The sequence below is a fragment of the Saimiri boliviensis genome, chromosome 17 (genome assembly GCF_048565385.1).
Source record: "Saimiri boliviensis isolate mSaiBol1 chromosome 17, mSaiBol1.pri, whole genome shotgun sequence".
NCBI classification, from domain to species: Eukaryota; Metazoa; Chordata; class Mammalia; order Primates; family Cebidae; genus Saimiri; species Saimiri boliviensis.
Genome location: NC_133465.1, coordinates 48,812,503 through 48,826,818, shown reverse-complemented (window position 1 = coordinate 48,826,818; position 14,316 = coordinate 48,812,503). Strand labels below are relative to the sequence as shown.

At 44.5% G+C, this 14,316-nt stretch overlaps 1 protein-coding gene across 4 annotated transcripts in view; it reads right to left on the bottom strand.

Moving 5' to 3' along the window:
• DHX8 (DEAH-box helicase 8) overlaps positions 1-14,316 on the bottom strand; it is a 39,104-nt gene that overhangs the window by 15,909 nt on the left and 8,879 nt on the right. For all 4 annotated transcript variants that reach the window (XM_003943651.4, XM_039476108.2, XM_003943650.4 and 1 more), the window contains exons 9-16: positions 13,139-13,226; positions 9,834-9,931; positions 8,722-8,869; positions 4,417-4,598; positions 2,331-2,525; positions 1,841-2,026; positions 1,508-1,718; positions 726-907 (exon numbers count right to left, since the gene is read on the bottom strand). In XM_003943651.4, the coding sequence (XP_003943700.2) occupies positions 726-907; positions 1,508-1,718; positions 1,841-2,026; positions 2,331-2,525; positions 4,417-4,598; positions 8,722-8,869; positions 9,834-9,931; positions 13,139-13,226 (1,290 nt within the window). The remainder of the gene's footprint in view (positions 1-725; positions 908-1,507; positions 1,719-1,840; positions 2,027-2,330; positions 2,526-4,416; positions 4,599-8,721; positions 8,870-9,833; positions 9,932-13,138; positions 13,227-14,316) is intronic.

Below are 14,316 nucleotides of genomic sequence, written 5' to 3'. Positions count from 1 at the left end.
TTAGAGGCAAAGGCTGCAGTGAGCCGAGATCACACCTCTGCACTCCAGACTAAGTGACAGACACCCTGTCTCAAAAAAAAAAAAAAAAAAAGAAAGGAGGGGGTGGGGGAGTTAACTGAAAGGTATGTAAATTATATCTCAATAAAGATGTTATTAAAAATATACCTATATCCATCTGTCTTCTTTCCTGATGTCTCATACACACAGTCATATACTTGGTTCCAGCCAGCGGAACTACGCCATTCTCTGAACTGGCCCCACTTCCTCGCCTCCAGGCCATCACAGACAGTTCTGTGTCCTCAGAAAGCTTGTCCCCTTGCCTTTCGTGAGCTCTCCAGGACTAGCTTAGATTCTTATTTCCCCTAAGAAGACAGGATTGGGTGCTCCCACCTGGGTATCCAAGCATGAGTGGCCTTTTCACACTATATGCTGAAAGTCTGTTGACTAGGGATGCCCCACTGCAGATAGAGGCTTGTTCTCATAATGCAGCTCCCATGCATAGCCCAAAATCTGGTAGATGCTCAAAAAATATTTGTCAAATGAAGGAGATGAGGAATAAGAGCAAAGGTCACATACTAGACCCTCATTCCTAAACAAATTGCTTGGACCAGTCTCCAAAACCTAACAAACAAGACTTGCATACATCCTGAGCAATCCCTACTATGACAAGCTGCACAGAACACATGATTTCAGGGGACATGGGAGCTTCCTTTTGCCTATGTTACCTTTCTGCTGCCTGGTGGAGCTGGGTCAAAGATTCGGGTCTGCATCTCACTGGGAAGCGCAGAGTACACTGGGAGGATAATTAACTCCGGAACATCAGGTCCCAGGGATTTCATTCTTTCATACAGGATCTCACAAGCAGTATCAATCTCTTCCTGACCAGTCAGGAAGACCAGGATATCACCTATGAGGAGAATAAAGCATTAATTTACCTTCTAACTGTGTGTGTGTGTTCTATACAAAGGCTACGGTGACTTTTTAATAAAACTTCAAATAACAGAAAATATACATTCATATTCTGACCAATAAGTAAACAATAGAAGTCTGTTTATATGACAATATGACATTATAACCACCACCAATTCTTTTTTGTGTATGATGGAGTCTTCCTGTGTCACCCAGGCTGGAATGCAGTGGCACGCTCTTGGCTCATTGTAACTTCCACCTCCCGAGTTCAAGTGATTCTCCTGCCTCAGCCTCCACAGTAGCTGAGACTATAGGCACCTGCCACCACATCTGGCTAATTTTTATATTTTAAGTAGAGATGGGGTTGCACCATGTTGGCCAGGATGGTCTCAATCTCCTGACCTTGTGATCTACCTGCCTTGGCCTCCCAAAGTGCTGGGATTACAGGCATGAGCCACTGCACCCGGCTACCAACACCATTTCAAACATACAAGCCTGAGGCTTGCAGAGAGATGAAGGTGTTTCTAAAAAGATTAGCAAAAAAAATATTCATATGAGGACTCTTGGCCTAAGAGGAAAAATACTGCTTTTTCTTTACCTGGTGGCTCTGTTAAATGGATCTGCATAACAGTAATCAGGCTGGCATCCAGATAATCTGTCTCAGGCTCCTTTGTGTACAGTATTTCCACTGGATATGTTCGACCTGGGATGGTGAAAATGGGAGCTTCATAGAAGTATTGAGAAAACTTCACTGCATCCAAGGTGGCTGAGGTGACAATCAGCTTCATGTCCTGCCGTTTCTGAACTGTCTAAAGAGAAATAGAATGTGGCTTACTGAAAAGGACTACCCAAAAAGACACAGGTACTCAAATCCAACTCCCAGAATTCAGTGTCCAGCAAGTAAAAGGGTCATTAAAGAGCATCTAGTTACCTTTTTCAACAATCCAAAGAGCACATCGGTGTGAATTGTCCTCTCATGTGCCTCGTCCAACATGATGATTGCATACTGAGTGAGGTCAGGGTCGATCAAGCACTCCCTAAGCAACATCCCATCTGTCATGTACTTGATGACTGTTTCAGGGCTAGTGCAGTCCTCAAATCGAATGGTGTAGCCCACCTAAAGCAGAACGGAAGGGAAAACCTAGGATACAAATGTCTCCTCTTCCCAATCACCGGGCAGGATTTCAGCACAGTCACTGTTACTCATAATCTTAAGAATTTGATCAAGATGTATAGTAATTTCCTCATAGTAAGGTATATCTTAGACCATACCCTGAACAGACTGATTATGACAATGGGAACCCTCTCTCCCTCAGGAGAAACCTGCGAAAAGGCAGTATTATTCGTATTTCCATTTGATAGGTTAGGAGATCTGGGCCTTTGCTTCTGGTATTTTTAGAGTGACTCCACTATCTACTTACCTCTTGGCCTAAGCAACAACCAAACTCCTCCGACACCCTTTTGGCCACTGACATTGCTGCCACTCTTCTGGGCTGGGTACACCCAATCTTGCCCCTGGAAGTGTAGCCTGCCTCCGCCAGGTACTGGGTGATCTGTGTTGTCTTTCCAGATCCTGTCTCACCAATAACAATCAGGATCTGATTGTCGTGGACGGCCTAAAGCAACAGAATATAAATATGGTCATTAAAATTTGCCACATGCTACTTTGGAATAAAATAATTAATGACTATATTCTAACACTGAAGAAAAGGGGGACATACACACACATACGGTTAAAGAAGTCAACAATAAATTTAAAAGACACATAAAAAGTGTTCCTTCCCACTGTAACTCCCAAATTTCTAGTATCTTTCCTCAAAAGTTATTTCTTATTTCTATATTGTTTGTAACAGCCAAGGATTATAATCAACTATCTTTCTATGGATACAGGACTAGTTAAATAAACCAGAGCTGATCCCAATAACAAGGCATATAAAAAAAGCTTTTTTTTTCTTTTTGAGATGAAGTCTCATTCTGTCACCCAGGCTGGAGTGCAGTGGCATGATCTCAGCTCATTGCAACCTCCACCTCTCAGGTTCAAGCGATTCTCCTGCCTCAGCCTCCCAAGTAGCTGGGACTGCAGGTGCCCACCAGTATGTCTGGCTAATTTTTGTATTTTTAGTAGAGACAGGGTTTCTTCCTGTTAGTCAGGCTGGTCTCGAACTCCCGACCTCAGGTGATCCGCCTGCCTTGGCCTCCCAAAGTGTTGGGGTTATAGGCGTGAACCACCATGCCTGGCCTTCCTCATTTTTAATTACTGACCAGAGCTGTTGGTCCATGCAACACAATACTCTGCCCACCTGGAACTGTTCTAGGGTCCCCAGGAAAAAGAAAATATATGGACATATACATATGTATGTGTACACACACACACACACACACACACACACAGACATTTTTGATACAGAGTCTTGCTCTGTCACCCAGGATGGAGTGCAGTTCATTGCAGCCTTGACCTCTCAGGCTCAAGCAGTCCTCTTATCTCAGCCTTCTGAGTAGCTGGGACTACAGGCAAGGACCACCATACTCAGGTAAATTTTGTATTTTTTTGTAGAGACGAGGTCTCCCTATGTTGCCCAGCCTAGTTTCAAACTCCCAGGCTCAAGTGATCCTCCTGCCTTGGCCTCCCAATGTGCACAGGTACAAGCTAACATCCCTGCACCCATCATTTTAAAAAGTATTTAGAAAGTTTTCTCCTTTGGCTGGGCACAGTGGCTCATGCCTATAATCCTAGCACTTTGGGAGGCTGAGGTACGTGGATCACCTGAGGTCAGGAGTTCAAGACCAGGCTGGCCATCATGGTGAAACTCCATCTTTTAAAAAAAAAAAAAAAAAATGCAAATTTTCTCCTTTTTTCTTTTTTTTTTTTTTTGAGACGGAGTTTCGCTCTTGTTACCCAGGCTGGAGTGCAATGACGTGATCTCGGCTCACTGCAACCTCTGCCTCCTGGGTTCAGGCAATTCTCCTGCCTCAGCCTCCCGAGTAGCTGGGACTACAGGTGTGCGCTGACATGCCCAGCTAATTTTTGTATTTTTAGTAGAGACAGAGTTTCCCTGGCCTTTTCTCCTTTTTTCTTATCCCTTTTGGAAGAGCCACTTCAAGTAGGCACATACTTGTCCCGCTAGTTTCAATTTTTTTTTTTTTTGGAGATGGAGTTTCGCTCTTGTTACCCAGGCTGGAGTGCAATGGCGCGATCTCGGCTCACCGCAACCTCCGCCTCCTGGGTTCAGGCAATTCTGCTGCCTCAGCCTCCTGAGTAGCTGGGATTACAGGCACGCACCACCATGCCCAGCTAATTTTTTGTATTTTTCGTAGAGACAGGGTTTCACCTTGTTGACCAGGATGGTCTCGATCTCTCGACCTTGTGATCCGCCTGCCTCGGCCTCCCAAAGTGCTGGGATTACAGGCTTGAGCCACCGCGCCCGGCTAGTTTCAATTTAAAAATGTCATCCCTCTTTTAGAAACCAACCCTACTCCCCACCAATACATCATAAAAGGGCTTCTCACCTGCACCAACTGCTCCTTCAGTTTGTAGATGGGCAGGCTCTCCCTCTGCTCAATGATTGACATCTGGGTCTTTTTCCCATAAGAGGCTTTGTTGCCCCCAAAAGCATGTTTCTTCCACTCAGGAATATCATTGGGCATCATCCCAATACCCCTCATGTTGGCAGCAATCTGTCTGCCTTCCGCTGTAAAGGAAAACAGGCAACTTAGGATTGTCCTCAAGCTACCTCAAGATGCACCAGGGGGCTGGGCACGGTGGCTCACGCCTATAACCCCAGCACTTTGGGAGGCTGAGATGGGGGGATAACCTGAGGTTAGGAGTTTGAGAGCAGCCTGGACAACATGGTAAAACCCTGTCTCTACTAAAAATACAAAATTAGCTGCACATGGTGGTGGGCACCTGTAATCCCAGCTACTCAGGAGGCCGAGGCAGGAGAATCACTTGAACCTACTAGGCAGAAGTTGTAGTGAGCCAAAATCGCACCATTGCACTCCAGCCTGGGCGACAAGAGCAAGACTCTGTCTAAAAAAAAAAAAAAAGCCAGGCACGGTGGCTCACACCTGCAATCCTAGCACTTTGGGAGGCTGAGGTGGGTGGATCACCTGAGGTCAGGAGTTCAAGACGAGCCTGGCCAACATGGTGAAACCCCATCTTGAAAAAAAAAAAAAAAAAGGACGCACCACGGAAAAAATAAAATGGCAGGTAAGTACTACACATGCAGCATTTCAATTCAGTGATCCGTGATCAAAAGTACTCAAAGAAGCAAATTAATGTGAAGAAAAGAATATAGAAGGGGCAGCAGGGAGTGGGAAAGAGACTGTAACAAGTGGTGCTACACACCTGTGATGTCAGAAGAAAGGTTAGTTGAGAGAAGTGAAGACCTGATTGTTGGACACTGGAATTCTTTTTTGAGGCCGAGTCTTGTTCTGTCATCCAAGTGGGAGTGCAGTGGCACAATCCCGGCTCACTGCAGCCTCGATCTCCTGGTTTTAAGTTGTCCTTTTGCCTCATTTTTAAATTTTGAAGAGAGAAGATGTCTCTATGTTGCCAGGCTGGTCTCGAATTCCTGGGAGCGAGCAATCCACTCACCTCAGCCACCCAAAGTAATGGAATTCCAGGCGTGCCACCATGCCCAGCACTCTCTGCCTTTTAAATAAGTGCTATAGCGGGATGTAATTCACAGGCCATGTCACACTCTTCTTTTTTCTTTTTTGAGACTCTGTTGCCCAGGCTGGAGTGCAGTGGTGCAATTATAGCTCACTGCAGCCTCAAATTCCTGGACTCAAGGAATCCTCTCTCCTTGGCCTCCCAAAGTACTGGGATTACAAATGTGGGCTACCACACCTGGCCTCCATGTCACTCTTTTCAAGTGTCTAACTCAGTGTTTTACTGTGTATTTATAAAGTTGTGCAGCCAACCCCATTATCTAATTTTAGAACATTTTCATCATCTCAAAAAGAAACCCTGTACTGATTAGCAGTTGCTCCCCATTTCTCCCTTTTCCTTCTCCTTGGCAACTACTAGTCTACTTTCTATGTCTATGGGTTTACCTATTCTGGATATTTCATACAATATGTGATCTGTTGTGTCTGGCTTCTCTCAGATTAATTTTTATTTTTTATCTATTTTTTTTTTTTGAGACAGGGTCTGGCTCTCATGCCCAGCAGGCTGAAGTGCAGTGACATGATCTCAGCTCATTGCAACCTCCACCTTCTGGGCTCAAGCCATCCTCCCACCTTAGCCTCCTCAGTAGCTGGGACTACAGGTGCATGACACCACACCCAGCTAATTTTTTTTTTTTTTTTTTTTTTTGAGATGGAGTTTCACTCTTGTTGCCCAGTCTGGAGTACAATGGCGTGATCTCAGCTCACTGCAACCTCTGCCTTCCGGATTCAAGTGATTCTCCTGCCTCAGCCTCCCAAGTAGCTGGGATTACAGGTGCATGTCACCACGTCTGCTAATTTTGTATTTTTAGTAGAGACATGGTTTCACCGTGTTGGTCAGGCTCGTCTTGAACTCCTGACCTCAGATGATCCACCCACCTCAGCCTTCAAAACTGCTGGGATTACAGGCATGAGCCACCACACAGGGCCTAATTTTTGTATTTTTTGCAGAGACGGGGCTTCACCACATTGCCCAGCCTGGTTTCAAATTCCTGGATTCAAGCGATCTGCTTGCCTCAGCCTCACAAAGTGTTGGGATTACAGGTGTGAGCCACCGCACCCGGACCTAGCTTATATTTTTAAGGTTCGCCTTGGAATTATGGCTTGAGTGAGGAGCAAAAATAATGAGAGAGTTTTACTGGTGCTCTAGAATATGCAAACATTTTACAAATTTGATGCCAAAAGCCAGCTATGAAAAAATAACTTATGCCAACTAACAAAATAAGTGAGCTTTGGCAGAGGCCAAAGAAGGGTCACAGAGAACACCTCACTAAAGGGCAAAAGGGAATGAATGGGTTTATTCTGAGGAAATGGAAGATGATATTGTTAAACAATGAATAAATATTTCTAATCTTGCATTTTTTGTCATTTTTTTAAAATTTGATTTTAAAATGGAGACAAGGGCCAGGCACGGTGGCTCACCTGTAATCCCAACACTTTGGGATGCCAAGATGGGCGGATCATTTCAGGTCAGGAGTTCAAGACCAGCCTGACCAACACGGTGAAACCCTGTCTCTACTAAAAATATGAATAAATTTGCCAGGCACAGTGGTGCATGCCTGTAGTCCTAGCTACTCAAGAGGCTAGGACAGGAGAATCACTTGAACCTGGGAGGCAGAGGTTGCAGTGAGCCAAAATCGCACCATTGCACTCCAGCTGGGTCAACACAGTGAGACTCCATCTCAAAAAATAAAATAGAGACGAGGTCATAACATGTTGCCCAGACTGGTCTTGAACCCCTGGTCTCAAGCAATTTTCCTGCCTCAGCCTCCCAAAGTGTTGAGATTACAGGCGTGAGCCAACATGCCAAGCCTAATCTAGTATTTTGAATCTCTATTATATGCAGCCAAACTGTTACCTAAATTAACAGAATTCTCAAACTTCTGTCTCCAGCCCAGACCTTTCTTCTGAGCTCTTATACTCAATTCTACACTGGATAACTCAACCTAAGATGTCCTCTAGTTACCTTGGATACAAGTCCAAAACTGAATTCCACATCTTTTCCCACAAACCCATGTCTCCTCCGGTGTTCCCATGATTCATCCTAGTGCTCATATCAGAAACCTGGAAGTCACCTTTGGCCACTCCTGTTACTCTACATTCAACAAGTCACTTTTCTCAAGTGCATCCCTCCTCTTTGCTACCTCCACGTTCAAGCCACCATCCTCTCTCTTCTGAATTAGTATAAAGGCTTCCTAAATCATCACATGTGCCCCATCGAACTCATTCTGCAGGACACTCTGAATCATCCTTTGGAAATGCAACTCTGGTCATGGCACTTAAACCTGGGAGGTGGAGGATGCAGTGAGCCAAGATTACGCCACCGCACTCCAGTCTGGTGACAGAGTGAGACTCTGGCTCAAAAAAAAAAAAAAAAAAAAGGGGGGCCGGGCGCGGTGGCTCAAGCCTGTAATCCCAGCACTTTGGGAGGCCGAGGCGGGTGGATCACGAGGTCGAGAGATCGAGACCATCCTGGCCAACATGGTGAAACCCCGTCTCTACTAAAAATACAAAAAATTAGCTGGGCATGGTGGCACGTGCCTGTAATCCCAGCTACTCAGGAGGCTGAGGCAGGAGAATTGCCTGAACCCAGGAGGCGGAGGTTGCGGTGAGCCGAGATCGCGCCATTGCACTCCAGCCTGGGTAACAAGAGCGAAACTCCGTCTCAAAAAAAAAAAAAAAAATTTTTTTTGGTTTTAAACACGTTTAAGAAAAAAAACAGACATGCTGTAACTGAAGTGAAAAATCAACAGTAAATTTTTTTAGAGACAGAGTCTCATTCTATCAACCAGGCTGGAATGCAGTGGCCTGATCTTGGCTCATGCAACTTCTGCCTGCTGCGTTCAAGCAATTCTCCCAGCCTGCTGAGTAGCTGGGATGACAAGTATGTGCCACCACACCCGGCTAATTTGTTTATTTTTTTTTACTAGAGACAGGGTTTCACCATGTTGGCCAGGCTGGTCTCAAATTCCTGACCTCAGGTGATCCACCCGCCTTGGCCACTTGAAGTGCCGGGATTACAGGCATGAGCCACTATGCTGGCCTAAGGGTGAATTTTTAGTGTGTGCTGGGAGTGCCCCGTCCCTGTGTTCTGGAAGGCTCATATTTTTAAACAAGGTCCATACACCTCTCCAAGGGTCCTACCATCAGGCAGAGGGTCAACCCAGTGTTTGTTGAGCCCCATGGGAATAGAATCCATCTCGGCTTCCCGCTGGGCCTGCTTGAGTTCCCGCCTTTCTTTGGCCAAGGCACTTTGCATCATTGCTGCTTGGGAGAGGGAGCCATCTGGGTTCTATACAACAGAAGAAAAATCAACATGAATTAAATGTCCAGGAAACAAAATGTAGATGTTAAGCCCCTGTAACCTAAAACATGAGACTACACCTGGAATAAAGTTCCTACCAACGTAACAGACTATATGAAAGAAATGGATAAACTGTAGCATATTCAGACAAAACGAACAAGGACAATGATAAATCATTGAAAGAATTGGATGTTGAGTTTCAAGATGAGATAGGAATGATGTGCTACCTTTAAATGTATGAAGGACATAAGAAAGGGATCGGCATTTTTCTGTATGACCCCGGGATCCAAAATCAAGACCAATGTGGATGAGGTTTTAGGTCAGCCTAAAGAAGAACTAGCGATCAGATCCATCTAATGATGAAATGTACCTCCTGAAGGGCTGGTGAATTCCCTGTCACTAACAATGTCATGCAGCTATGAGATGACCACATAAGAAGAACACTGTAGAAGAATTATATGCATGGATCATATGCATTACATATGTGCTGGGCAGGGAGACCTTTAATACACCCTTTTCCATATCTAAAATTTTTACTGTTCTATGGATTCGAGTTCACATTCCCCTCGCAACTCTGCCCTCCCTAACACCCAATGCTACAGCTTTCTATGGTGGCCAGTCCCAACTGCTCAAGTAAATCCTTCAAAACTGCCTTTCAATCTGCAACATTCAAGCCCTAAGGAACCCAGGCAAAGGCAAGGATGGTAGATTAAGCGTTCTATCTCTGCTTCCACCCAAAACACACAAAAGTAGCACAAAAGAATTAAACAGGCAAAAGCAATAAAGCCAACCCAAACTCCATGTAAAACAAAACTATTCTAGACCCTGGCTGACAGCCAATAAGCCTTTCAGTGGCCCAAGTTCTACTTGCGCAGATCTAATAACCTGACCCGTTACTTTAGAGAAAGAAGTCCACTTGGCATTTCCAGGTTAAAGGTCCAGCAATTCTCACCTTGACGATTTTAATGGGGCTCATGTCCATGCTTTGCTTAGTGTGCCCTCTCAGGAATGGAGGCTCTTCTTCAACCAATTCAATCTCAAGGTCCTCATCTAAAAGTTCCCCCAAAAGAAGAATTAGTCATAAACAAGAGAGAATAACAATTTTCATCAAAACAATTTCCATAGGCACCAGCAATCTTTATCAGTAATAGCTTCTCCTCGTGGGGCACACTGGCTCATGCCTGCAATCTCAGAACTTTGGGAGACCAAGGCAGGAGGATCACTTGAGGTCAAGAGTTTGAGACCAGCCTGGCCTGGCCAACATAGCAAAACTCTGTATCTACTAAAAATCCAGAAATTATCCAGGCTTGGGAGCAGGCACCTGTAGTCCCAGGAGGCTGAGGCAGGTGAATAGCTTGAACCTGGGAGGCAGAGGTTGCACTGAGCTGAGATCGAGCCACTGCACTCCAGCCTGGGTAACAGAGTGAGACTCCGTCTTAAAAAAAAAAAAAAAAAAAAAAGTCCGGTGCCCTGACTCACGCCTGTAATCCTAGCACTTTGGGAGGGCGAGGAGGATGGATCACGAAGTCAGGATTCGAGACCAGTCAGACCAACATGGTTAAACCCGTCTCTACAAAAATACAAAAATAAGCCGAGCATGGTGACACGTGCCTGTAATCACAGCTACTTAGGAGGTTGAGGCAGGAGAATCGCTTGAACCTGGGAGGCAGAAGTTGCAGTGAGCCTAGATCGCACCACTGCATTCCAACCTGGATGACAGAGCAAGACTCCATCTCAAAAACAAACAAAAATGCTGGGCATGGTGGCTCTCACCTGTAATCCCAGCACTTTGGGAGGCCGAGGCGGGTGGATAACCTGAAGTCAGGAGTTCCAGACCAGCCTGGCCAACATGGTGAAACCCCATCTCTACTAAAAATACAAAAAAATTAGCCAGGCATGGTGGTGAGTGCTTGCAATCCCAGCTACTCAGGAGGCTGAGGCAGGAGGATCACTTGAATCCAGGAGGCAGAAGTTGCAGTGAGCCAAGACTGCACCACTGTACTCTAACCTGGGCAACAAGAATAAAACTCTATCTCAAAAAGAAAGCTTCCCAGGTCAAAACAACAGCAATGCAAGTAAAACTCCAACCCAAGTGACTATTCCCCCCACCACCAGCCATTTCTAGGGCATTTGTGCTCCAGGCCAAGAACTGATCATCCCTACTTTCTTTCCTTTTTTTTTTTTTGAGACAGAGTTTCACTCTTGTTGCCCAGGCTGGAGTGCAATGGCGCGATCTTGGCTCACCGCAACCTCTGCCTCCTGAATTCAAGCAATTCTCCTGCTTCAGCCTCTCAAGTAGCTGGGATTACAGGCATGTGCTACCATGCTTGGCTAATTTTGTATTTTTTTAGTAGAGACAGGGTTTCTCCATGTTGGTCAGGCTGGTCTCGAACTCCCAACCTCAGGCGATTCACCCACCTTGGCCTCCCAAAGTGCTGGGATTACAGGTTTAAGCCACTGCACCAAGCCCAGACCTACTTTCAAAAGAAGTTAAGCCTGTGATAAAATGTTCTCCTGACATTCTAAATGGTACTAAGGCATTTGCCATCCAACTTCATTATGGAATAATCCTTAACCCATAATAAATTTGCAAAAAATTAGTTGGACAATTGAACAACACCAAATGGAATTTGCTTAAGCTTATGGCAAAAATATAAACGGTACGGAAACCAATAGCAAACAATTTGGAACTGCCCAGCAGAGTCAAACACACACATTTCTTACTACCCAGTAATTTTTTTAAAAAAGACAGGGTCTTGCTCTGTTGCCCAGGCTACAGCACAGTGGCATGACAATAGCTCACTGTACCTTTGACCTCCCAGGCTCAAGCAATCCTCTCTCTTCAGCCTCTCTAGTAGCTGGGAGTACAGGCACATATCACTACACCTGGCTAATTTATTATTATTATTATTATTATTATTATTATTATTATTGTAAAGATAGGGCCTAGCTATGTTGCCAGGGCTGGTCTCAAACTTCTAGGCTCAAGCAATCCTGTCATCTTCTCAGTCAGCTTCCCAAAGTGCTAGGACGACAGGGGTGAGCCATGACACTTGGCCTTGCCAGTAATTGTACGTATTTAGCAAAAAAAAAAGACGTTTTGCACATAAGCACTGAGAGACAATATAGCAATTTCAAAATACTATTATTCACAAAGATTAACAAAAAACCAAGAAACAACTCATATGTCTACCAAAAGTAAAATGGATAAATTATAGACAATTTGTGTATAAAAACACTAACAATGGAAATGAGTGAAATACCAATAACAGATAAATATCAAAAATATGTAAGTCAAAAAAAAGAAATATGAGTTAAGTTCAAAAATAGACCACACACTATAATGTTTAGGGATAGATATGTAGATGGTAAAACTCTACAGAAAAGCAAGGGAGCGATTAACACAAATTTGGGATGGTGGTCACTCCGAGGAGGGAGAAAGAAGATCTAAGCAGAGGGGAGCATGGAGGGGCTTCAGAGGTGCTTCCAAAATTCTACTTTTTAAGCTGGGTGATGGGTTCATAGGTGTTCACTATTATAATATAAATTATAGAATTCTATTATAAGATTTCATAATTTCAAAAAAGTCATTATGGGCTGAGTTAAAAGTTGTTTCCAGGGCAACTCAGAGGTTACCTAGGTGAATCCAGGGTTTTCAGAATAATTACTAAGAATATGAGATCAAATTTACTCTCAAAAATACAATTTTAACTTTTTATATCCTGAAAGCATTTTGGTTTTGTTTTTGTTTTGAGACAGAATCTCACTCTGTCACCCAGGTTGGAGTGTCACCCAGTGATCTCGGCTCACTGCAACCTCCATCTCGCAGGTTCAAGCAATTCTCCTGTCTCAGCCTCCTGAGTAGCTGGAATTACAGGCGCCCAGCACCACGCCCAGCTAATTTTTGTATTTTTAGTAGAGACAGGGTTTCACTATGTTGGCCAGACTGGTTTCAAACTCCTGACCTCAGGTGATCTGCCCGTCTCAGCCTCCCAATGTGCTGAGAGTACAGGCATGAGCCACCATGCCTGGCCCTGAGAGCTTAGTATAAGCAACAAATATAATAATACATAAGCATTTGTCAGAAAAATGAATTTCTTGCTTCCATCGTGGTAAGATCCTTTTTTTTTTTTTTTTTGAGAGATGAATAGTGAGACCCAAAGAACAGTGATTAATAGCCACTAAACAAGCTAATCACAAAATACAACAGCTCACTCAACTTGCCAATTATCTTTCTCAATCCAACTGACTAGTTACCTTCTTCATCATCCACCTTAGGGAGAATGCCAGTCTCTTCATCGAAGTCTGGAAACTCTTCCTTAGAAAGGACATTGGCAGCAATCATCTAGCCAAAGAGAAGGCAGCATTTGTAATCTGCTAAGATCAAAACTTTTTTCATTGTTTTTGGTTTTGTTTTTTTGAAATAGGATCTTGCTCTGTCACCTATGTTGAAGTGTGGTGGCCTGATCAAAGCTCATTGCAACCTCAAACTCCTGGGCTCAAGCAATTCTCTTTCATCATTCTCCTGAATAGCTGAGACTACCGGTGCACACCACAATACCTGGCTAACTTTTAAATTTGTTCTAGCAACAGGGTCTCACTATTTGCCCAGGGTGGTCTCAAACTGCTGGCCTCAAGCAATCCTCCTGCCTTGGCTTCCAAAGTGCTGGGATTACAGGTGTGAGCCACATGCCCAGCCAAAACTCTTTTCTAGGAGAGTTAATCACAGAGGTTTCATATAGAAAACCCAATTTTTTTTTTTTTTGAGACGAAGTCTTACTCTATCGCCAGGCTGGAGTGCAGTGGCACAATCTCGGCTCAAGAGGATCACTTGGATCCCAGGAGTTTGAGACCAGCCCTGGTAACAGCAAGACTGTCTCTGCAAAAAATTAAAAAATTAGCTGGGCATGGTGGCATGCGGCTGGGGTCGCAGCTACTTGGGAGGCTGAGGTGGGAGGATAGCTTGAACCTGGAAGGTTGAGGCTGCAGGGGGCCATGGTCATGCCACTGCACTCCAGCCTGGGCAACAGAGCAAGCAAGACCTTGTCTCAAAAATAAAATAAAATAAAAATATGTAATCCCTCACAATTATTTGTTTAGATCTGTCTCCTCTGCTGGACTTTGAGCTCCTTAAGCATAGGAACCATGATATATTTGTCTTTTTTTTTTTTTGAGACAGAGTTTCGCTCTTGTTACCCAGGCTGGAGTGCAATGGCACGATCTCGGCTCACCGCAACCTCCACCTCCTGGGTTCAAGCAATTCTCCTGCCTCAGCCTCCCGAGTAGTTGGGATTACAGGCGTGTGCCACCATGCCCAGCTAATTTTTGTATTTTTAGTAGAGATGGGGTTTCACCTTGTTGACCAGGATGGTCTCGATCTATTGACCTCATGATCCACCCGCCTTGGCCTCCCAAAGTGCTGGGATTATAGGCGT